A 25,606-nucleotide genomic window follows, 5' to 3' on the forward strand; every position below is an offset into this window, starting at 1 on the left:
GCCGCGGAGGGGGAGGTAAGCGCCGGGCCGCCGTGAGAGGAGCGCCGCCGCGGGAGGAGCGGAGCGCGGAGCGGCGGGCCGCCCCCGCCGCCCGGGGCAAACCGGTGAGCTGCAGCTCTGAGCCGCTTCGCTTCTCGTTGAGGGGCCGCGGGCCGACCGGGCCCCTGTCGGCGGCCCCTCTCAGGGGCTGCCCGGTGTCTATGCCCCTGGGCCCGGCTGCGGGAAGGGGTTCCCTCGCTGAGGGAGCCCCCTCCTCTGTCAGCCGCGCGGGGACAGTTAGCGACAGTTTGGTGGCTGTCGGCGTCCCCCCGTCGTCTCCGCCGCCGCCGATCGGTATAATTCGTTGTAAGTCTCGGTGATACGGCGTCTGAACCCGCGCCGAGGCGGGCCTCGCCGCGTCTGCCCCGCTGAGGGGGGGGGGCTTCATGCCCGGCCCCTCGCTGCCGGCCCTGCCAGCCCCTCTCCTCAGGGGTTGCGGCTGCGCGAAGGGTTCACCGGGCTCCAGGGGATAGACTGTAATAGGGCTTAACGCACCGGGACACAGAGAAACTTAGCAAACCAGTTTCCTCCACGTGCGGTTCCGAAAACCAAGTTGGTTTTATCGTGTATTTTTATTATTATTACTTTCAAATTCCATGGGTATGTTTCAATAGTTAATCAGGGTGAAGGTGTCACTGATAACTTTGCAAATCTGGCCCCTCAGCCTGTTTCCCTGCTAAGTTCCGTGTGGATCAAGGGGGTTTTGACTCTCTGCTTGCAAGTATTGCCGCTGCATGGCTTCTTATTGTAAGACTGGGGATCAAAGTCCTTTAAACTCAAGCTAAATGAAGTTTGGAGTATGTTGAAGATGCTGAGCAGCGCATTTTTGACGCTTTTGTGGGTGTTTGTCACTGTATGAGCACCTTGTGTAGTGTTCAGGTCGTTCCCTTGAAGCAGGGAGCGGCTGTATTTTCAGAGAGGGTGTGAGATACTGGAAGATAAATGACGCACCTAAAGTAACAAAAGAATTCTCTGAGGGGGTGGTTCGACGCTGTCTTAAATCCTGCTGGTCGGGGCTGCCTTGGTCTGTGGCAGGGGCACCATCGCTTGTGTGATGGGGCACTGGATTAACTGCGGGGGTTGTTACAGGCAAAAATCAAATAATTTTTTTTTGGGCTGAGTGGGGCCCTGATCTGGCCCACTGCTGGGAATTAGTGGCACTGCACAGTTTTGGAAAAAGGGTGGCATTATGGAGGTTGTGATTTAAATCCGTTATTGACGTGACTGGCCATACTTTTCTTGTTTGGTCTCATAGTCATGAAACTATTTTCAAAGCGGTGCTTTGTATTGGCAGTTCCTCATGCCGGTACTCAGGGATGTGTACTGGGCAGCTCTTGGTTTTCCAGTTACCTGAGGCTCCTTTGAGACTAATGAGAGATCAGCTCAGCGTAGAAGGACGTAGTGTTTTCCAGGAACAGTGCTTTACTCCGGAATTGGATGTGTTGGCCTTCTGGACATGGTTACACAAGTGTTTTGCAGGGGGGAGGATTAGTAAGAGAATTGTAACTCAATGGAATGCTTTGCTGACAAAAAACCAGAACAACACACAATAGAAGGGAAGAATAGGATATAAAGCCAATTATACCAATTCATAAGATCACTTTACATAACAAACTATGATTATAAGCTTGAAGATAACCCATAATTCTGGTATTTAATTTTGTTTTGCAGTCTAGAACAGTCTTTCTCACCTCCCTCCTTCCCTTCCTCTTGTTTGCTATATAATCCCCAGTTATGCCTTTGATGGGCTACTTATGACCTAAAACTAGACCTAAAAATCGTGCTTGAAGTCCTATTAAAATGCTGTCAGTAACAAGGCAGGTACAAAGTGCATAAGATGTTTTGGAGTTTTTCTGAGGTTATAGCAAACTTAGTTTTAATCTGTATCCAGCTGGGCATGGCTGATGTTGGCAAAAAACACAGAGCGTGTAGAAGCCAATTGCTGCTGTTTCTGGGGAGGTTTTAGAAGTTTTAGCTAATCCTCTTCATATTCTTACTTGAATTCCCAGTCAAACAGTACAAAGCAGTTTTTAGATGTTTCTTTTGATTTCATTTAAAAGTGCAATTATGAGTCACATGTAGATGGTGAGACATAGTCTGTCAGTTCATGAATACATGCTACTCCGAGCTGAGCAGTCATTGCTACGGGCAGTAGTGAAGAACTTGATGCAGACAAACAAAACTGTAGCTTAAGGTCTGTGCTGACGTTGGAGGGGGGGAAAACACATCTTCAAGTTGAAGTGAATTGTCAGCTCTGTGGGCAGAGTGGTGAAGCCTTATGGCCATTAGGTTTCAGAGGTTTTAAGCAGCGGCTGCAATTTCCCCTGCCAAACTACGGTACCAAGCAGTGGAGTTATTTTCAGGTGGCTGATCAGACTGTGTGTCTGTCATCACAGTTAACAACTGTTTCTTTTTTCAGAATCATTGGTTAGCAACCTGTACTGTTTATACTAGGAAACAACTGCTATGGCTGAAATTCCTTAATTTCAAGAAAGGTGCACATTAAACCTGTGAAGACTCGTATGATCTATTCTGCAAAGATAGCTACTGTGTTTCTTTCCTAATTTGGAAGTTGTCTAATGGTTTTCCTATTTTCTGTTCATGAGTCTCTTAGATCATACTGCCTCACCCTTTCCTTTAGAGGAAATTAACTCATGTTTAATTACCTTTCTGCTAATTACATGCCTGAATGTTTAGGGTTACACGTGAATCATGACTATTTCAACGCTTACATGGCTCTTAAGAATTTTGTGGCATTTGGGTCAGTGGTTGCTCTTTGAAATAAACACGTTTTTTTAAGGACGTTTTTCCATTGGCAAAATTAACCTTAACCCCATCCCATCCTTCCACCCCCTCTGTTTTGATGCACTTTCTAGTCTACCTTGTAAATTTATTTTCAGTAACTGAAGTTGCATGCAGTTTTACGTGGGACTTTTTACTCTCTTGATCTGATGTGAAGTATGGTGTACTATTCAGGCACCAGTAAAATGTAAACCAGCAACCGTTCCTGTAAGAATTGTGTGTTTGGAGACTTCCCCAGTTTTTCTTCTTTTCCTGCTCTAAAATGCCACACCTGGAGATGGCCATTAATGACCAGACAGTTTCAGTGCGTGATACTGCGTCAGACACTGTGAGCACTCTTTGGAGCACTCTGATATTTTTTAATGAGAAGAATTAATGCAAGTTGTTCATTAAGTGCTATGAAGACTTAAACTTGAAGACCCAAATCACGTTCACTTCAGTCCAGTGAAAAGACTGGTGTAGGTTGTTGCTAAGAGTTGTGCTAAGATTTTTTTGAGAAAAAAAAGAAATCCCTGATTTCAGGGAGTAAGGTAAAGAGATGAGAGAGGAAAAATCCCCCCACAAAACCAACCCAAACCAAAAGCAGAAGGAGGGATTCAGATGTCAGGAGACAGTGGGTTATTTGAGTGTTTTTTTTTTTTTTTTTGTTCGTGGTCAAAAATGTAGAAGGCTGAAATAGGCTTCCCAGAAGTCAAAGGCAGCTTCATACCTTTGTATCAGCCTGCCTGTTTCGAGGCTGTTATGTGAAGTCTTTTCCTTTTTTAGATATGTTTAATGAACTTTGGTACCAATATTCAAACTCGTTTACAGAACAGTGTTACAAAGCCACTGCTTTTCCACAGTTAGTATGCAGAGTTATTTAGAAACTGTTTTTCATAGCTTGTAATAATTATAAATTGACTTGCAATTACCTCTTACTAAAGGTGTCTATAGATTGATTAAATGAGGCCCCTTTCTACTCGGCTTTGATACGTGAGCTTTTTCAACCAGCTCTTCCATCAAAGGTGACCTAGACAATCCAGGACTAATAAATAGTTTATGAAAAAGTCAATATCTTGTCATTGTGGCAGTGATGCAGTCTGTATTGACAATAAAGCTATCTGTTTGCCTACTCGGTCCCTGGGAGGTAAGGTAGGTACATGTCAGAGAGGAACAAGAAAAACAAGCCAGTGGTGTCTGAACTCATGATAAATCTATACTACTTCTAAATCTTATTTCACACACAGTGCTTTTCCTGAAGCCAAAGCTGTGTCTGCACTCTTTGGAAACCCTAATGTGTTACGAAAGCTATCTTAGATTTGTTGCTGAAAAGAACGTGTTACGTAAGTATAGTCTCTTTCATGTGTGCATTAAATCAGCCCTTAGTGACAGATCCTATTTTGATGAAAGGAGCCTCTTCTTCATATTACATAAAAGCTAAGAATGCACTTGCTCTTTGCTGTGACCATTATACCTGTGTTAATAAGTTTACTATGAATTTTTCCAGCTATTTTGTAATTCGGTCTGTGTGAAAATTAGAATATAGTCTTTTGCTGTTGTTGAGAGCTTTGAGTCTGATACAAAAGGTACAATGTCCTGGAGCAATAATTGCTGCTACTTCAGTCCCCATTATGGGATACTGACAAAAATGGCTTAAGGATTTATGGACTTAAAATTGGAGGAGAGTGTGCCTTTTGGAAACTTAGAGCTAGTTTTGTGCCTTATGTAACTGGCCTGCATATCAAGATACCATGTGTGATCATCAGGTGTTGGCAAACTTTTGAGCTCTCTTCTTATCCCATAGTTTTAATTATGAAATAGCACTGATTACAACAGTTTTATCTTTAATCCCATGGGAATGTAGTGGAAGATCATCAGAGAAAACAGGAGTAAAATAGTATCTGATTGCCTAAATCTGTGTCAGTGCAATCTGGTTAGTTCTGCGCTGATGTTGGTGAACTTCGCTGTCTCTTTATATGAGCAGTCAAGGTGCCAGAGGTTGGACGTCCAGCCCGATGTACTTGGGACTAGACCCATACAGGAATGTGGGCATCTGAGGTGAGACATAAGCAAGGTGTTGCTGCCTGAGCTTTGGTGACTGTTGTAGATTGTGTTTTGGTGTAGCTGTTTCCCAGCGGTGTGTAGGGAATTAAGATTGTAGATTGCAGTCTGCAAGTGTCTGAAGACTAAATGCTTTGATGGAATCCCTTTGTAGATTTAGATGTATCCTTATTGCTTCCCATGAGAAACTTAGGCTCCCAAAACCTGAAAGTGAAAATCCTTGAAACCTAGAATACAGGTTTTATTACGCACCCGCATTCAGTGAATACTGTTGCACTTCAGGTCAATGGAAAACATTTCTTAAAAAAAAAAACCAAAAAAAACCCCCAAAACCCTTTCCTCTCCCCAACTGACCTTAACGCTTTGGTTCTTTTTCTTTGATAATACTTGTAACAAAATGCATGTTTCTTGTGTCTTACCTCTTTCAGTGTTTTCTTTAGTAAATCTTCAAAGACAGATTGCAGTGTGTGACTCGGGGAAAGTGATGTGGCTGTCCGCCAGCAGTCTTTTGCAGAAAAGTTGTTTTTTCTGGTTTTGGCTCAGATGTCTGCTTCCATGACTGTGGTAACCGAAACCCTGTACTGTTTGCATATACATTTTCAGTTGCAGCTTTGACAGAGTCACAGAGGAACTGTTGGGCAGACAGCTGGTTTATCCTTCAAAAAAAATTATGTGAATTTCCATCTTCTGAAGTAAGAGCTATGGTTTATTGGATATTCTTCTTGGATGACAAACTTGACAGGAAATATCTAGGGGTGTGAGCAAGGGACAAGAAACCTCTGAGCTGATACTGCACTTTTAAAAAAGTATTTGCTCTAAGTAAACAGGTGCTCAAAATACTACTGAATAAAAAGAAAAATTGTAGATGAGTCTATGTACAAGAAAAATGTGTTGATAGGAAGATGTATTCAAGAGCTTCAGAATGAATTGCATTAAAGCAAGTAAAAAGCTAATTTTGAATTAAACCACAGTGGTGGGGTGTTTTTGTATGCTAGACATCGTAACAAAACTAAATATTCTAAGATGCTTATGAAAAAGCTACAGAAGGAGATCTGATCTGTCATTAGAGACCTTTGGTGTGCAACCCTTCAAATATATCTAATGTAACATGTATCATATGCCTCTTCTACCAACGGCACACAAGTATTCATCTGCTCTCATTATCACTGCAGTTTGGAAAAATAAAGCTCGACATCTAGAACAGCATGGAAAGATGTAGCCATGGGCAGCTGATGCTGTAGCTTGGAGTTAGTATGTTGTCAGGCCGGGCGGGTACTGGCCCAGGAATGCACGTGGCAGTAAGACAAGGAGCTCTTTGGTGTCCATACAGGCTAGTCCTCTGTTAGCTGTGGTACAAATACGCTGATTGCCAGCAGTGGGACAGTTTTCCATGTTGTAATTGTCCAGAATAAATCCACTTTTGCAGCCATGATGTAAGAGCACATGTTAGCAGTGATCCTCTAAGGAACCACACACGCAGTGTGTTAGGTGGAGTTTAAAGATCGTGATCATGGAAAGGGGTTGGGTGTTTTCCATTTTTCTATTTCAGAGGAAAATGGGAGGGAAGAAGCTTTTGCTTGCAAATAAGTAGCAAGGGGAAAGGGATTTTATAAATTAATAACTAAGTCTAAAAGCCTGTTCTTTTTTAAACTTTTCAAAGGGGTGATGCTAATTAACGTAGATATTTAACCTTTGAGGTCTAGTACCGGTATAGAAATGCTTAAAAGAAGATTCTATATCATGGTATTTGTGAGGAACTGTGTAAGAAAGTGTCATTTCTGCTTTCCCTGACTATATTCACAGCAGAACCATTTGAAGCATTTACAGAGCAAAGCAGCGTATGAGTGTACTTTAAATTACAGGCGTTTGCTCCTGGGAGGGAGATATGGTGCTTCTTGAAGTTGTTGAGAAGTGTTTTAATTGGGATACAGGAGATGTGAGAAGGATGTTTGGTGCAGTGCACCTCTCCAAATTGTACTAGTTAATTTTATTTATGATCTTCTGGTACTTTATTGTCCTTCTTGATTAGATAATTTTTTTTTTTAATGTGGAAGTTTGTTACCTTCCTTACTATTGTTTTCCTGACTTCTCAGTGGTCAGGCAGTTTGGAAGCTGTTCAGAGTTGCCTCTCTGACTCCAGGAAAACAACAAATTTGTTCTTTCTTTTGGGTTATGTTACTCAGAAGTGAGCTTTGAACAGGTCACGCATTCAGGGCAGGAATGAAAATAAGAGGTGTGACTCTGCAAATACATTGAGTAGTTGATCTTTGAATAAAGAATGATATACCTTTAGCTGGAGGGTGAGGGAGAGAAGGGGAAGAAGGGTGGGGTGGGGAAGGCATTTCAGGCACTCAGAAGTTCCAACAAAACATTTTTAGGAATGAAAGATCATAAAGTACACAGTGATTTAGTTGCAGAAAGTTGAGTTGAGATGGATTTTTTCATATTCAGTTTATTAAAACTTGTTGAGTTGTTCTGCTTATTAAAATGTAAATGCTGACCTGCAAAAATCGGCTGTGAAACTTTTTTTGTAATGGGCATATGTGTTTAAAGGAAGCAGAAAGCCTCCGCTTTAAGTGCAGCGTGCGATTTCTTCATATTGATTCAGGGTGACCTCTTCTGTCCCTGGATCTGAAACTGATGTAACTGCAATCGAAAATACTTGAAGGGGAGGAAACAGAACAGCTTGCTTTCTAGTGGCTTGGCTTTGCAGCTGTTTACAAACCTCTCCAGAAAGAACACAAAAAAAAGAATCTTGCTGTGGAGAGACCTGCTTTGCTTACTCCAGGGAAAGCTGCTGAACTTTGACACTAAACAAAACCTTATTTTTAGTTCTGATGTACACAAAGGGCTAGCAGGATGCCAAAGGTAATTGTGGCACTAGTATGTGGTTAAAGCTCTGTGGATATAGAAAGCTAATTTTTGTGCGTCTGTGTAGAGATAGTGAAAGTGCACAATTGGCATAGAAACCAAGTATGCTGTTAAGCTTTCAGAAAGCAAGGTGTTGCTGTAGGATTGAAGCAAGGTGTTGTACTTCATTCTACTCCTTTAGTTTTCCGAAAATCCGAGTGTCCAAAACATGGTGCATTTGTTTAAAAACAACACGCACCTGAATTCATTGGCTGACAGACTGCAACTGCAAATCTCTTGTAACTTACTCCATTGTAGTGAGCGATAGGATCAGGGATGTTATTTCCTTGGGTGATAGAGATCGGTGTAAAATTTCTCTGAAATTTTGTGTTATGAAGATGTTTTTATCTATCGTCTTTATAGCTCCCGGTAGTTTACAATGAAAACATTCGGACTGATCAGCTTTACCATTAATGGCAATATTGCAAATTTTATGCATGGTGGGTTTTTTTCTAGTACAGGCATCTGCAATAGAAGCCTCTAATCAAAATGCTGCTGCAGCTTCTGTTTTTAGGAAGCAGTTTTTAAACTGGATCAGGAGCAACTGAAGAGTTTCAAGCTTTTGCTTCCCCATTCTTTTCAGAATCGGTGATAAAGGGCATGTGTGATGCTCTGAGAATGGACTGTGTTTCCAAATATTGCCAACATGCAATTTCCGTCCCAGGCTGTGCAGTTGACAAACATTTGATGTTTAACTTCTGGTCTGCTAGTTAGATTGTCAGACAGCAGATCCGTGTACCATTATAGTCAACATAAAGACCTTACTTGAGGAATCAGAAAATGAAGATAGTACAGAAACCAAAAGATTTTTGTGAAGGCAATGTACTTACTTTCCCCTGTTAATTTGTCCACATGGGAATGAAGTAAAGCTCTCTCAAATATTTAAAATCTAGTTGTTTTTTTCATTTTGCTTTGCAGAAGTGTATTTATGTCTGTTTAACTGTCAGACATTTCTGTGGGAAAGAAAAGTGTACTCAGCTGCTCTCCATCTATGTAAATGAGAAAATGTGTCTTTATAAATTATGCCATTAAGAAACCGATTCCCTTAATATACAGGTCTCTACAATGAAGCTGGTTTTAGATTATTTTTAGAAACTCGTTACTTCTTTCAAAGATAGAAAAGATGTTAGTGGAAGGAGCTTTAATACTTACATAGATAAGATGGAATATTTAATTTGTTCTCCCCTCAGAGAAAATCATATGTTTCCTGTTACTTCACTTAAAACAACTTGTTTAACATTTCCCATTAATCTAAACATTATCAGTCTTTTAAAATGGTTGATCTTACATAATTCAGCTTGGAACAAAATAGCTGTTACTTCCTATAGTAGAAAACTGTCTTTGGTAATGACAGTTGTGCATATCACACTGTTTCGCTGATGGCCCAGAGAAGAGTTTGGGGCTCTTTCTGAGACTGTTGAGTGCAAGAGCTTCCAGGGGCGAGTAACCTTTGCTGGGCAGAAACATGAACAACCAGAGATCCAGATTCCTCAAATATATGAACTTAGGGGTCATTATGAATCTCGGGGAAAAACAAGATTATTCTGACAGTTACTGACATTCTTTAATTTGAGAAAATCGCTTTTCATCTTGCTTTCCATACATTGCATCTCAATGTGTGTTCTGTTTTCCTTGTGTGATCTTAAGTAATGTGCTGGAGGGGGAGGCGGGGTCTCCAAACTGCGGGGCAGTGTTGGTTTGAAAATCTTCTGGTTTTCCTGTTAGAGGAAGGAAGTTCTAGGGGTGCCTTTGGTTACAAATGTGAGAGCAAGAAACCGAATTGCTAAGGTGCTTGCTCAGCTTACGCGAAGCACTCTCTGCTGAGGATCGCAGGAAGAAAAAGGGGCTGGATTTGGTGACCGAGACCTGCTTTCCAGTGCCTTGCTGTGATATTTCTAGTGTCTGTGCATGTCAATATTGCAATCCAAACGTCAGTGTTTTAATATGCGGACCTTAAACTTGCTAGTGCAGGTGATCCTGTGCTGCTTTTCTCCTAAAAAGAATCCAGCATTTAGAATTAGAATGAAGTAGTTGAAGTGCCCTTGGGAGCAAGCTGGCATGTGGGATGGTTTCTGTCAAGCAAAAGAAGAAAGGGGGTCGTTGGAAGACAGGCTCTGCACAGTGGCGGTGTGGGCATGAAAATAAATCTTTTTGTTGCAGTCACTATATACAAATTTTATAGAGCTGTGCTTTATTCAGATGCCCAGCGTAACTCTGAAGTGACTTGAGTACTGAAGGAAATGGAGGTGCACCTCATCCATGTTAATGTACCCTGCAGATATAGCTGTGATACGTCACTGTGCTGTGAAGACGTATTCTTTGAGGCCAAAGATGTGTTACCTAAAGTCTCACTAGTGTGATTCTTTGCAGAGACAGTCTCAGCCTGAATACAAACCTATTTACATTTTGTCTCTTACTCAGTTTGCTTCTCTTTGGCGGTGACTGTAACTTTCTGTATTTCTTCTTTCCTCCATTGCTTTGTGCCTCTGCGACTGTTAGAACAATGTGCTGGTGAGATCAGAGAATTGTGCCTTTTTCCACGTGTGTACATAGCTGTACGACTGGTAGTGCTGGCCTGCTTTCTAGGCCAGCTGTCTAGTACTGTTTGCAGGTCAAAGCTATGCAAACATATGCTAATGCTGCAGTTGGCTTTCGGGGCTGTATGGTTATATAACTGTGCCCTTCGTCCCGTGGCCTTTATTTTGTTGCTATGGAACTATTCAATAATTAAAACAGGTGACTTCTTTGTAAAAGGCAAGCCTTCAAAAGAAATTATTTCTAGCAGTCTGTTACCATGTTTCTGTCTTTAACCCTTTTCTCTTTAAACAGGAAGAAAATGAGCCTGAAATCTGAACGCAGAGGAATTCACGTTGATCAGTCAGAGCTACTGTGCAAGAAGGGATGTGGTTACTATGGCAATCCTGCTTGGCAGGGATTTTGCTCCAAGTGCTGGAGAGAGGAATACCATAAGGCCAGGCAGAAGCAGATTCAAGAGGATTGGGAGCTGGCAGAGCGGTAAAGAGCCCTCTTTATTCCTTCAGCTTTTACAGTAGGGTGACTTCACTAAATGCTATTCCTGTCTCCTATTTTCTAGTCCTATTTGATCTGGCTTAGTTGCATTGTAAGTTCTCAAATTTGACCTTTCCAGCAGGAATTAAAACCTTCCTTTTGATGCAAAGATGAATATTTATGACATTCTAATTTAAGAAGTTTCAAAAGAAAGTTTGTGAAGTAACAAATGTAAACACCCCCCCAACCTCTCAACAAATACTTTGACCTAATTTGCATACTGAAATCTGTAATTCTAACTAGCAGTTAGAAGGGTGAAAGTGACAATTTTGATTAAAATACCTCTGCCTCTGGAGACCACAGTTATTGTCTTGAATGTAGCCAGCACAATGGTTTTACATTTCAGCTACTGATTAAACAAATTGGGTCTGTAGTCATCCTTTTAAACTGCGGGGTTAAGCCCAAAAGCATCAAAGCTTTAGCTTCAATAATTCAGGTAATTCTTCTAAGCGCATATTTTCTGCAAAAGTCTAGTTTTTCTAGTGTGATAAATGCTTGACCCTGAAAATGGGGATTGGAGGAAACCTATGCTTGAGTGAGAAAATAAGAGCAGCTACAACTGCTTTTTGCTGGATTTGGGTAGAAAGCAAAAGCATTATCCACTGCATAAGAAACTGCAAAGCATCCTCTTTTGTATTACAGCTGTCCTTTGTGTCACTTCCAGGTGTGAGTTACATGACACACGCTCAGAATTAACTGTTTTGGGGTTATGTGAGTTCTTGAGATGGGGGAGCATCTAGCTGTGTGTTAAGAGTTGATCGGCAGTTGACTTGAGCTGGCCAAGATGTTAGTTCATATTGACACAGATTCTCTACATATGTTTACCTTAATGTATTGGTGGTGTATACCAGAACTCTAGGAAAAAGTGCAAATGACTGAGACACATGTCTGCATTTGAGTCTGGAACCCTTCAGTGAACTTGAGTTTACCTAGTGAAACATTAACCAAGGTCGTTGGGGGTGGAGGGGGGGGAAGGCATTAAGTGCAGTGTTCACATCAGCCTGCCTGAAGAAGGTGACGTCTGTGGAAGCTCTCTGAACTTGAGTTGGGTCCAGACTCATGGTTATGGTTTGGAAGCCCCAAGTTTTCTGGTATCTAACTACCCTAGACCCTCTTACCTTAGGACTTGAAGTTGGTTGGTTGTTTTTAAAGTTCTCTTTACTGTCTGGCACTGGAACAGATTAACTGCAAAGACAGGTAGAAAGAAGTGCTTGAAAACCTTTTCTAATCTAATCAGAAGGTGCCAGGTAAGCTGTTGAGTACAGTACAGAGGATGTGTCATTTTTTTCCTCTGCCATAAATTTGGCTTAAACAGTTAATAAGGACTTCAGTATTACTAGAGCAGATAGTTATGCTGTCAGTCTTATAACATCTATGTCCAATAAAAGGGGGCATTTAAGGAATTCTTTAATAAGTAACTGTTCAGTAGGGAGATGCTAAAGGAACAGATAAGCTGTGATTGTTTGCTGTAGTGAACAGACAGGCTTGTCAGCACAGATAAAACACAATTCCTGCCTCGAGATTACAAATGCGAAACCATTTATGGTCCATCCTGAGCTGGATGGATTTTTAAAGAAAATTGCTCAACCTTTTAGCATCTTGAAGGGCAATATAATTTAACCTGTTTTAATCCTCTTGCATAGGGAGAAAAGTAGCCATGGAAGGATTAGTATGTTTGCCCTCCCCTGCTTTGTACGTGTAGATTGAAAGATGGGCTTGGTCTTTGCAAAGCACCCATCGATGTTGCAGTGAAGTGATTTGCCTTGTTCATTCAATCAAGCGTATGTATAACCAAGACTTTGAAAACAAATTATGCCAACAGTAATGTCTCCCAGAATATTTCTGAGATTGTGACAGGGTATTTCATTTGCTCAGCTGCGAGCCATGGCTTATCATCTTCAGTAAGATGGTAAAGGATTGCCTGCGGTAATAGGTGGTGAAACTCAGAACAGGATGCAGGGAGGAAGGCGACTGAATTGATTATTGGAAGCACTCCCGCAGTCTTTCCCCTCACCTCTACCTTTGTAGAATTCAGGGCTGTGACATGATGGGAAGGTGGCCATGATTATACTTCAGTCTCCTCCCTTCTGACCTTACTATTTAATCCAGCCTGGCTATCTTAAGCTTTCCCTCACTTTCACTGTTACAACATGGAAGGAATGGACTTAATGTAGTGAAGGGAGATCTGGTAGGAAGCAAGAAATGAAGATGGGTATAGAGGAGAATTAGCATGTCAAATGGCTAATTAATTTATTACATGGGAAATTAACTTATTTGTGCTGGTTTTAAGCACTTAAGTTAGACCTACATTTTTCTAATTCCAGGCTTCAGCGTGAGGAGGAAGAAGCGTATGCCAGTAGTCAGAGTACCCAAGGGGCACAGTCACTGACCTTTTCAAAATTTGAAGAAAAGAAAACCAATGAGAAAACACGAAAGGTCACTACTGTGAAGAAGTTCTTCACTGCTTCTTCCAGAACAGGAGCTAAGAAGGGTAACTTTCTCCTTTACTTTTAACGGTTCTGTACAGCATGTTAAGTTAAAAAGTATTTTTGATAGATGTATTGTACTAAAAGGCAGAGTAATGCTCTGTGACTTGACTTCAAAAAGTTGGAATAATGATGCTTCTGGAGAGCGATAGGTGAAGTCTTACTGGAAACAGTACTGAACTTTTGTGCGATGCCAAAAAACTCTTTTAAATAGAACGGTGCACTTCTAAATCTGTGGCCGTGTTTGTGTTAGTTATACAGAAATTATTCCACTAAAGTGTAGTATAAATGTATTCCTGGTGGTAGTTTACCACTGCACTGCGGAGTGGAAGTATCTTGCTCGTATGACGCACATTCTTGCTAGATTCACGAGTCAACCATAGTGTGATACTGTGGTGTAGGACTTGAAGGGGAACTCTTCCTGAAGAAAGCAGGAGAAAAGGTACTGGCTGTCAGTCACCTTGAATAAACTGGTATGTCTAAGTGTGACAGAAATGCTGATCTAAAATATGAGATGCTGCTGCCATAATGGATCGCTTCAACAGCTTTAACAGAAAAAATGGAATGTTTAAGCAGTGTACCTTTAAATGAAAATAAATGTGAAAGGAAACTTGTAGTGTTTGTATGCGTATGTGGGTTGTGAATATTAAGTTTGTGGTTGGCTGAATGTTTATTCTACAGCATATGTTACAAGTAAGAATGATTAATGGCACTGATGTCTTTGCATAGCAATAGCTTACATGGGCAAAAAATGGAAAATGCTAGACTGTGGAGAAGGCTTTCCAGAAGAAAAAGCAACATTTATGTATCTTAGCTTTATAAACAATGCATTTCCTTAATAAGAAATTCTAAATATGTCTGAATTTCATCTTAGAATTTGTCTTGGTGCATGGGCAGCAGCTGGCTAAATGAGGCATTCAGCTATGTATTAAAAACTTTTTTTATGTTCATTCTTCTCACTTTCCGTATTTTCTTTTTTTTATTCCCTTCACCATCTCTCCTGACATGCTCCCGCTCTTGGTGTCTTGCTTGCTTTTGCATTTATTTCAGTGGCTCAAGAGAAAATCGTTAAGCAAGGACAGCTTGGGAGGGAGCGAAATGCTGATAACATTCTCAGGGATTTGAAGGAGATTTTTACTCCCTCCTGGGAACTGGCTTCCCCTACTGAAGGTAATGCAGTACAGCTTGAGCAAGCTGTCTGCTTCATTTTAGTAAGCTTACTTCTCAGTTGGGCTTTGCAAAATACGAACTAGGGTTGTGCCAGTTCTAACTTGTGCTGTTGAATATGAAGATGACAAAAAAGCAAGTCTAGCATCTTGAGGTGAGCTTGAATCTCTAAACTAACTCATTGCTTTTTGGTAAGGAGAATATAGGAATAAAGCTGAAGCTTCTTTGAGCTCTACCTTAGCGTGACATCTGAAGGATTATGGAGTTTCAAAAAAACAAGAATTTTGTAAGAAGTAGCTAGATCTTGTGCTGCTTCATATTTTCATCAAAAAATAATTCCAGGTTGCCATTATGAATCTGATTATAAGTTGAAACTACTTCAGTTTATTAGTTCACGCTTCAAGAACTTCTGCATTTTCAAAACAACTCCAGATGTTTATTATATGAAGAAGACAATTTCAAATCAAGAGAAGACGTACTGGTTTCATTTAAACCAAAAGGATGCCAAAACCCTTGATGCAAACAGCTTTAGGATCTTGTCCTATGTTATTTGTTTGCAATTCTGATGTGTTCTGCTGACTAAAGAAATTTGAAGATGTACCATTCTTTATTTTGCAAATTGTATGAAGAAGATGAATGGGGGTGTGTAGTAGAGCTAATGACAACACTTTTATATTCTTTACTTGGATTCAGATCCATGATCATGGCACAACCATAGTGAATCACTGGAGTGCTAATGTTCTGCTGTGACAACTAGCATTTTTGTAGAATGCCTTGACAAAGATTTTAATATTAATAGTGTTTATTCTTTGTAAAGGTGATCCTTTCTTAACTCTTCCCATACTCCTTCTTTTCATGTTGGCATATCTCCTCTACTAGGTTCTCTTTTACTCGTTCAGATGGAATTTCTTTTCTGTAATCAGCTTCTTTTTAGTAAACTTAATTCTTCTAGAGTACGTGACAAAGCTGGAAATATTTTGTTGCTGAAAATACATTTGTTCCTGCAGTCCTTGGTAATCAGTGCATATTGTACAGGTTCATTTTCCTTACATCAGGATTTCAGCGCAGAGATTAATGAAGTTGCAACATTTCTGAGTGACTACATGTAGTTCTTGGTGTGACTCATTAAAAAGACAGTTCATTCTAACATTCATTTTTTTTAATGCCTACATTAACAGTAACCTGCCTCAGTTGACTACATCTCTCTAGTAACAAAAAAAAAAATTATTTTAAATTTGTGACTGAAAAACTAATATTTAGATTCCTTAAGGTCAACTAGTGGAATGAGGGTCATTATTTTTATAACGTAGTGAACTCAATGTTGAAATAAGTAAAGAAATCTTCAGCTGTTCTTTGAAATGAAGTCAGTAATTAATTGTGGAAAAAAAAATCTTAGAATTCTACCCTTTCAAAAGTGTACCTGCTTTCTTTGTTTATTATTTCAAAACTATGCTCACTTCTTACTGGTTATGTAATATTAAATGTGACATATTTGGATCAACATACAGTAATGGTTGCCATTCAGCCTGAATACTGTACAGGCATTCTACGTTGAATCTTAGGTATAAAGAAGGTTGGAGGAAATCCTCCCTGGAAAAAGTGTTCTTGTGTAACTAGAAAGGAGATTGATTTGCACTTTCTATCTTGGTTGCCACAGTTGGAATGTAAATATTTGTAAAACCTTTTCCATTCTTATCACTTAAATACCATAAATGTTCTAATGGTACCTGACCAAATTATCAAGAGAAGGTTATGCTGAAGTGTAGTGGTCCTAATGAGTCTTGCGCTTTGGTCAAATGATCAGTGTTTGTTAGTCACTGGATCATATAGCTTTGAATTTACTATAGTGCTGGATCTCTTTAAAAGCAAAAAACAACAAACAAAAAAAAAGCCCGATAAGCTAGCTCAAGTTCAAATTAAACATACCAATTTAAATATACTAATTCCATTTATTTCCTTTTACTTTGGAGTTCTGCATGTATGCTTATTGAAACAAGGGGTTTTTTGTTGTGCATGTTAGTATTTTCACATTGAAAGGTATGTTTGTATCGTGTTGATCATGAATATTTTCATGTTTTCTGTCTCTCTGCTGCTTGCTTTTCATCATGTTCATTTGCATCATCTCTATTCAATCCTTCATTTTGAACAGTGTTGGCTGGCAAGTTGAAAGGTGGGTGAATTAAACTTGGGTAGTGACGGTATCAGATCAGTACATTTAACTTGCAACGTATACCTTGGAAAATCAGATGTGTTTGTGTGGAAAAACCCTATGGTTGCAGCTATATAAACTTGCGTCCAGTGCTGTGTGCAGTCTGTGTTCCTACCTCCTTCTTGAGTGCCAAGCAAATTCTTCCTTGAAGAGATGCGGTGCTTCTGCTCTTGCTGAAACACAAATGGCCAAGTTCTCATTTACACTGCAGGTGTGGTTCTGTGGCATCTGCTGCCTAGCCAAAGAAGGCTTGCTGTGTTTGCACCAACCTCATGCTCCCATTCCTTGTCTTGTGCTGCTGCTGCTCCTGTGACCTGGTAGGCAGCCAGCTTGGGGAGCTGATCAAGCTGAAAAATAACCCCATAAGAAACACTGACTTCTGACTAGGGCTGCCCTGAACTACTACTCCCTGAGCTAGTTCATGAGCCAGTCGAATGAATACTTGTGTTGGTGCAAGCAAAGGAGCAGGAATGTAAAGGTGAGGGAGAATGGAAAAGGGACCACTCCGCTATCTTAAACTGCTGCAGAATCCCATCTGGAAGCCTTGACCTTATATGGAGATAATCTTACCTGGGAATGAAAATGTAAGAAACTGGAAAACAAACCCCTGTTACAGTAATGTGCTAATATAAAAAGGCCATTAGTGTAAATGGGTATGTGGCTATAAATGTTTCACTTCAGTGGAATACTCAGTTTCCTAGAGTTCTGTTTAATAATATCCAGCATTTTACTGGTAAAGCTTGAGAAATAAATGCTTATTCATCTACACAGTTGGAAAAAACCAAACAAACAAACCTGAAATTTTAATACACGTTAAACACTTCCTGAATTCATCCATCAGTGTAAAAAAAATGTAATCTGATGTGCCCAAATTTTCCCAGCAGAGATCCAAGAAGCCAAGGCTCCCAGCCCTTCTATAAACAGGCAGGCTAGCATCGAGACAGATCGAGTATCCAAGGAATTCATAGAATTTCTCAAGACATATCATAAACCTGGACAAGATATCTATAAGCAATGTAAACTATTTTTGGATGCAATGAATCATAAAAGGGTAAGTTTTGCATGCCTTTTACATAAATAAAATGGGGAAATTAGGGAGAGATGGAGAAAATGCTGCTCTTTGTCCAGCAGTTTGTTTTTTATGTATTGTATACAGGAGTCTTCAGCTGATATGCTTAGTAAAATGAAGATCTAGTGGCAGTCTTAAATTCTGAATGCCTGCCTTTTTGGTATGGTATATGACCAAAGAAACCCTCAAACCCCAATATCTCAGGTATCTTGAGAGAACTTTCCTTTGCATCCTGAATAAATGAGTTCTGAAAGATAAAATGTCTATTGAACAAACAATTTTCTAGATAAATATGACTTGTGGAATTATAATATATTACATAACAAGTTTTTAGATATCTTAAGTCTAAAAAATTATAAAGATAATACAGTATCAAACCACATGTCTCCTTTTCTTTGGGGAAGGAGAACTTGACTGCTTTTTTCTTTTAATATGGAATAAGGGTTACATCTTCATTCTCCATGTAAAAAACTTAATGTTCTTGAAATATTGATGTGTCTGTAGTGCCACCTATGGTTGAAATGAGTCAGTATTCAGCACGCTTTTTTATTTTCCCCCCCTACCTTTCCTATTTAGTAAGTAGTTACTCAAATTATATCCTCAAATTGGACTGGAAATTAAAGGGAGCTTTGATGGAATCTTATGTGCCCTCCGCTTCGAAAAGATCTTGAAGTTTTGGTTTTTTTTTTTCTTTTAGAACTGATTTGTTCTGAGCACCGAGTTTGTGAAAATAGTGTTTTATTGTTATTATTGGTTATAAACAGTGAAGGTACTCTTATTTCCTGCTTCCTTGATAGTTTGTGCTAGTCAAAAAAGTCTTTCTCAAAACGTACAATTTGCTACTACACGTAAACCAGGCCTAAAATGCAGCACTGTCTTCAGAGCTGAGACTTTGTGTTCAGGCTAACTGTCTAGTTTTTGGCCTCGGAGAATTCAGAAACCAAGTTCTCTCTCCATTTTTTTTACATATTGTTTTATGCTGCCATTTAATGGTGAAACATGACTTGATCCATAAAGTTAATTTTAACCCTTCAAACCTCCATTATGTTCTTCAGTAGCTCAGTTAGTTACTGCTCAGAAGACAATGTTGTTTCGCAAATAACATTGTGAATATATTTCATAGTAACCCTATCATTAGAAGTGTTTACTGTATAGATATTCTTTCAAATATATGATTCTATGTTCTTGGCTTTTTGGTATACTGTATATCATCTTTTAAAAAGTTATAGACACAAAATTGGGAGCAAGCATTCTGCTTAATAGCCTACATTACTTTGTCACCATTACTCAGGGATGTGTCTGGGCAAAATGGCATTGCACCTGTCCAATTCCATTGCTAATACACATCTGTTCAGCAAGTAAGTCTTTCAGATGTTAAGGAGACAGTATGTCTTGGTTTCTCATATTTTTGAATATAATTTAGCCAACATAAACACCTCGGACTATATATTTGCATTCTCAGACTGTTACTGCAGCTGGACGCTTTCCCTAAACAAAAACAAAACATCAGAGGCATTGCTGCCATTTCTTCCACACATGCACACTTAATCAGTTTTCTGTTACAGGAATTAAGTATTGAGGAGCAATCTGAATGTGCCCAGGACTTCTATCAAAATGTAGCAGAGAAATTACAGACACGTTGGAAAGGTATCATGATGTTCTTCCTCGTATCTTACTGCTGAAAAAGTAATGATTTGAGGATAAAGCCTCTTGCATCTTCAAGTAAAAACGAAGCATTCCTAACCAGCTTTCAGAAATACTGTTAACAAATTCTAGTACCGTAGTTAGAACTATTGCCAGCAGCACCAGTTCTATAAAGTTTTGCAGTCTAAATTATTTGTTTTTACAGGTTTTTCTTAAACTCTCAATTAAATGCGGTTCAGTTGTTTTCATTTCTTGTTTTAGATTCAATACTATTTGTTTAAAATGGAGGTTGAATGTGTAGCCTCAACCCAATTAACAGGCTGTGAGCCTTACGTTACACTGTAATGCGCAAGAAGCCAGTGCCAGGGGAGTGTTGCTGCTGCAGACTGCTTTTACGTGCCTGGTATGTAAGTGGCACAGCTTAGAACACACCCAGGGATTTTTTTTAGACATAAACAGGTACAGAGGACTTGGAAGACCTCACTGGATTTATTCTCAAAGACTGTATTTTTCAAGAAATATTCTTGTAAGCTACAAGCAGCTGAACCTAATTTGTGTGTTGAATGTGATTCATTGTGAACCTATGCACGTACTTACTTTGGCATGTCACTATGGTGTTCTCACCATTATATTTTTACTTCTGCTGTAGAGAGTGAAAATACTCCAAGTATATCTGTTCTTTATTAACTCAGGTTGGCTCAAGTCAGTAGTACTGATTTGGTGATATTGGGACCAAACTGTATTAATCTTCAAAACAGCCATGGAATACTTTATTTACTGTATTGGGGTGGGATTTGTACCTTTCAGTGCCCCCTGAAAAAGTTGAGAAAGCAATGGATCAGATTGAAAAATACATTATGACTCGACAGTATAAATACGTCTTTTGCCCTGAAACAACTGATGATGAGAAGAAAGATCTTGCTGTCCAAAAGAGAATCAGGTAAGTCTTTGAAAGAAAAATAGTTGAGTAATCCACAGTCCTGTGCATGAGCTCTAAATCAAGCACATTAAAAATCTTTTGCTGTACGTACAAAAATGGCAAGCTTTTTAACCGGAAAGAGTTAAAAACACTTTATTTAAGAAACGGAGGGAATGAATAATGAAAGCTACTATGTTAGGAAAACTAATTGGTGTGCTTTTGTTAAATTGTAGCAAAAAAAGAAAATATTTTTTCTGGAAATAAATTACTTCAGTGGAATAAACTAGCTTATGACTGGACTAGTGCCTCACTTACACAAAGCATTCCTTGTGCATTGAATTCAAGAAGCAGCTGGCTTCAAACACCTGAATGTTACTGGCACAGAACGGTTTAACACTTTTTCTTGTCATAGGGCTTTGCACTGGGTAACTCCACAAATGCTCTGCGTTCCTGTCAATGAAGAAATCCCAGAAGTCTCTGATATGGTTGTAAAAGCAATTACAGGTTTGTGAACAATGAAGTTTACATTTACAGCTTTAAATTTCAGATCTGTTGTTCACAGAGATTGTTTTCTGCTGTCATCAGAAGGGGATCCAGGCTTTTAGATTTGCAGTAGTCTTTGTGGTATTGGACTAGCATATCATCTGTGAAGCAGGAATAACTTTTCCATCACAGAAGTGTTCAGGCTGACCTGATCTATTTGAAATACTTGGACTGAACCAAGAGAAGGTTGAATAAACAGATACTTTTATGGAACATCAAGCACCACAGATAAAAATTATGCAATTTTAGTATTGTCCAGTAAGTGTGCTACTCATTCAGCTGACTGATTAATATGGTTTTAATGATTTGAGAACACTTTTATCTTACAGATATTATCGAAATGGATTCAAAGCGTGTCCCTCGTGATAAATTAGCATGCATCACCAAGTGCAGCAAGCATATATTTAATGCTATTAAAATCACAAAAAATGAACCAGCTTCTGCTGATGACTTCCTTCCAACACTTATATACATTGTTTTGAAGGGAAACCCACCCCGCCTGCAGTCCAACATCCAGTATATAACACGCTTCTGTAATCCAAGCAGGTTAATGACAGGAGAAGATGGCTACTATTTTACCAACCTGGTAAGTGCAGGAATAGTGTTGACGTTTTATACAAGAAGATTGTCTTTTATTTGGATGTAGGAATTTCCAGTAAAGGCAAACACAGCATAACACAGAAGGAAAATAACCACTATTTGAAGAGTAGTTTTAGAGGTTACTTAGAGTACAGCAAGCTCTTTTGCTTTGTATCTCCTCTCTCTTCCTTCTCTGCTTTCCAAACCAGCCAGTGCTTTGCTTTCTTTATAATATTAAACACTTTATTTGAATAGTCTGATGCTAAGACTTGGGTGTATTTTTATTCTGTAAGGAGATAAGTACTTTCTATTCCTAAAATCCTGAGTTTGGACTGTGCAGATGTTACGGAGGCAAAGTTCCTCATTTAAGCCCATGAGAGTTTCTCTTGAAGGGACTGCAGAACTAGGCCATTAATGTGTGGCGGTAAACAGGCTTTTTAAAGCTTCTACAGGAGACATTTATTGGTGTGCTTGTTTATATTAGAAGGAATTACGATTATGAACTTGGCTTCTCTGCATTTCATTGTAAAGCAATTCTCGAGGGGAAAATAGGTAGTTGAATGAAGTACTTGGAATATTAAAAATTCTATCCTCCTCTCTGGAGGAGAGCATCCACAAGGTAAGATGGGCATTTGACATTCCTTCCTTCAGAAAATGAATAGAGAGCATAGCAGATCTCTGCTGATCAGATTATTCAATATTAATATAGTGCTCTTGTCTAGTTGTCATGTCTTGTTCTTTTTGGTCTCTCACCTCCAAAATGCAGTGACCGTGAGGTTTGTAGTGGGCACTATCCAGCCAGTCAGTACTGTTCAGCTGAAATGGTGTCTTCTGTATCGTTCTCCGAGTTTTCAACTACTTCAAACTCTGGGGAGAGGAGAGAGGCATGTGAACTGGCCAGTACAGTTAGCTTCTGGAAAAGCTCTTTAGGAGCCAACTGTTGAGGCATTAAATAAAATAATCAGTTACTGGTCTAACAGCAGGATTAAAAAATAGAATGTGTAAGTTCCAATCTGTAGCTTGCAATGATACTCTGTTTTGTTTGCAGTGCTGTGCTGTGGCCTTCATTGAAAAACTGGATGCTCAGTCTTTAAATCTAAGCCAAGAAGATTTTGATCGTTTTATGACTGGTCAGACATCCCCAAAGAAGCAAGAATCTGACAGTTTTTCACCTGATGTGTGCCTGGGTGTTAAGCAAATGTATAAAAACTTAGACCTACTATCTCAGTTGAATGAGAGACAGGAAAGAATTGTCAATGAAGCCAAGAAGCTTGAGAAAGACCTAATAGATTGGACTGATGGAATTACAAAGGAAGTCCAAGATATTGTTGAGAAATATCCATTAGAAATAAAACCAAAAAATCAAGCCTTAGCAGCTATTGACTCTGAAAATGTGGAGAATGACAAGCTGCCCCCACCACTGCAGCCTCAGGTTTATGCAGGATAATTATCAGTGTTAACTTTGAAAAGCATCATTATCCTCACCTAGTACTATCTGCTACTTGAGAAGGGAAGTAAATTTAAGGCTAAAAATCAGATGAGCTTAAATCAGTACATTTTTAAAGGTACATTTTTTTGTTAAGTGTAATGAATTGTATTTATTTTAGTCAAGTAGATTTCTATTAGGTTTTTGTGGGTTTTTGAACTGAATTTAAATTTTCTACACAAACCGGTGTAATTTTTAAGCAACACTAGTCCATTGACATCTTTCCTGAAAGCTTCCTTCTAAGCATGCACTTACTTGTTTTTAATAATTGGTTTAGCTTAAAGAATTCAAGTTCCAGCAGAAACTCGAAAGGTACCAATATTAATCTGAATTTATTCTGTAGCTGTAAAGATGAAATATATATTGTAAAATATGTAAAATTGTAAATAGATTTAAAATCTAATGTTTCAGCTGTGCATGACATCTTGTGTATGAGTGAAAATGATATAAAAGTGTTCATTTTAGCACCTTTCAGTTAAATCACGTTGCAGTATAAAGGCAAGTACACTGTTAATGTCTCAATATGCTAGATGGTATAACTGATGAATTAGAGAGGATATTGTTGTAATGATCTGAAAACTTGACACTCATCCTGTAATCTGCTCTGTAAAAAAAAAAAAAAAGCTATTTAAAATATGACATTTCTTCATGTAAATGTTCTCTCTGCTTTGTCAGTACACCTGATAGCCTTCAGTGGTGCACGTTAAGTGCTGATATTACTACTTTTGAAGAGAATGTTGAGCCAAGCTTCAGAAAGGAAGGAAATATTTTTATTAAAAATTGCGTAATGTGGAACAAAAAGGGGGTGGGGAGGAGATAGTGTAAGAGTTGCACCAAACATGGCTTTCTTTTTCTGGCATTGCCTAGTAATTTCCATCGGTGGGCTAGGTCTTGTTTGCCTTTTTGACAATCCTGGTAGATAAATAAGTTCATATAATTAGAGGCTGCTTTATAGAAGAAGCATGAGCCATTGCTCCGAGCAGAAAAGTGCACTTTATTTTCATGAAACATCAGTCTTCTGATCTTTAGTGACACCCACCCCCCCTTTAGCAAAGGGAGTTACCTTGCTGAAGTATTGAACATCAAGGTAAATATGGCTTTATGTCACTAAAAGTTTAATTGGTGTATTTCAAGTTAATAATAGCTCATTCCACAAAAAGTAACCTCTTGCAATATAACTTTTTTATGCCAGTGAAACATTTTATATATAATTTTAAATATCTTCCAGTAATCCAGTCTGCCATGACTTGTTTGTGTACCTGAGATATCTAACATAAAGCTACTTAGCTTGAACTACTCTTAAGCAATGTTAAATTCTTATCATCAAGGAGGAAAGTACCTACCTCTTTATTATGTTCCACTGCTTTAAAAACACTGCTGTTTTAAATTTGCACTGCAATAATTTCAGACCACAACTGTGATTTGTCCCTTTTTTATCAAATGTATTTAGCCTTATGAACTATGCATTCCTCGTGTTTCAGAGATAACCAGTTACCCAAAAGCAATGAGCTAATCGGATGATCACAAGAAATTAATGTATCCATGTGTCACTGCGCCCAAATTGCTTAGGATCTGACCAGTGCTTGCAGTAATAATACTGTACAGTCTTTATTTTCTTTATAAACACTAGGTGCTAATTCTGATATCCAGGTACACAGGTTTTCCGGGGGGAGGGAGGGGGAGCAAACTTTTAGCTGTTGTAAATTGCCATGTTTAAATAAAAGTGTGTACATTATGCCCTTGTTAATGAGTTCCTAAAAATCTCATCACTGGGTTTTGTTATGCTGTTAATGATTAATGTGAATATAATTGTGACTGCTTCTGCATTCTCTGTGTTTTGGCTAATGCACTCATTAGCCGTTCAAGTGCAAGTCTAGGTAACAATGTCTTTTTCTTTGCAGAAAGATCATTGTAGTGATTAAGTACTTAAGAACGACTTGCTGGTGCATTTGTAACTAAAGTATCTCTTATTCACATGCCAGCTTGTTATCAAGCCACTAAAGTGGGAGCGTTTTCAGCAAATAAATCCTCTGAATGCCTCCTAAGGCAGGTAAGGTGGATTTCCATGCCCCATCTAAAAGTTAGCAAGCAGGAGTGGTTTGCTCCTAGCAGTAGTATAGCCTGAGTAGTAACAACGCTGGGAGCAGCTCTCACAGGAACTTGCATTCTAGCGTTTGAGTAACTAGACTGCTTTAAGACCTTGTCAATATTTTACTAGGCAAATGACCTGTCTGTAGGTAAAACAGGTAAATAGTTTTGTCCTGCTTAAAAGTAAGGTAGTTCAGTTGCCCTAGTAATAACTGCAGAGTATCTTTCCAGTGTTTAAAAATTCAGACTGGGCAAGCCATCATGCACAGCGTGCTGCGAGGTGCCGCTGGCTGGGCTGGGAAGATGCTGTGTCAGTTCTGGGCTCAGCATGAGCTGACGAACCCTCTAGTAAGCAGTACCAGATCGGCTCGGTACTTGCTCCAGACTTTGGGTACAGGGCATCACTGTAGTATAGAGATGCTCTGGTCCCACAGGCAAGTTTGGGATGAGATACAGTGAGAGACCCCAGTGATGCAACATTGGACCAGGCTGCCCAGGGAAGTCGTTGAGTCCCCATCCCTGGAGGTTTTTAAAAGACGTGTAGATGAGGCGCTTA

The 25,606-nt window shown here is 39.3% G+C and overlaps 1 protein-coding gene across 6 annotated transcripts; it reads left to right on the forward strand.

Moving 5' to 3' along the window:
* On the forward strand, nt 1–24,697 carry RABGEF1 (RAB guanine nucleotide exchange factor 1). Of its 6 annotated transcripts, none has more exons than XM_076354709.1 (11): nt 1–104; nt 10,621–10,806; nt 13,185–13,351; nt 14,397–14,516; nt 16,663–16,683; nt 17,607–17,773; nt 19,357–19,438; nt 20,243–20,375; nt 20,767–20,858; nt 21,227–21,483; nt 22,525–24,697. In XM_076354709.1, the coding sequence occupies exons 2-11, from the start codon at nt 10,628–10,630 to the stop codon at nt 22,921–22,923; spliced, it is 1,617 nt and encodes a 538-aa protein (XP_076210824.1). In that variant the 5' UTR covers nt 1–104; nt 10,621–10,627; the 3' UTR covers nt 22,924–24,697. The 6 variants fall into 6 exon arrangements, with proteins under 6 accessions (XP_076210824.1, XP_076210826.1, XP_076210827.1 ...); XM_076354710.1 differs by lacking the exon at nt 1–104 and adding an exon at nt 300–345; XM_076354711.1 differs by lacking the exon at nt 16,663–16,683 and having other exon boundaries at nt 17,604–17,773.
* Nucleotides 24,698–25,606: the final 909 nt, after the last annotated feature.

This window comes from Aptenodytes patagonicus, chromosome 17 (genome assembly GCF_965638725.1).
Source record: "Aptenodytes patagonicus chromosome 17, bAptPat1.pri.cur, whole genome shotgun sequence".
NCBI classification, from domain to species: Eukaryota; Metazoa; Chordata; class Aves; order Sphenisciformes; family Spheniscidae; genus Aptenodytes; species Aptenodytes patagonicus.

What these genes read in the sequence shown, in the direction of transcription:
- RABGEF1 (XM_076354709.1), top strand. Translation starts at nt 10,628, where the DNA reads ATGAGCCTGAAATCTGAACGCAGAGGAATTCACGTTGATCAGTCAGAG. An exon ending in CAGAACAGGAGCTAAGAAGG is followed by an intron (nt 13,352 to 14,396) that starts GTAACTTTCTCC and finishes CATTTATTTCAG; the next exon opens with TGGCTCAAGAGAAAATCGTT. An exon ending in GCTACTATTTTACCAACCTG is followed by an intron (nt 21,484 to 22,524) that starts GTAAGTGCAGGA and finishes TTTTGTTTGCAG; the next exon opens with TGCTGTGCTGTGGCCTTCAT.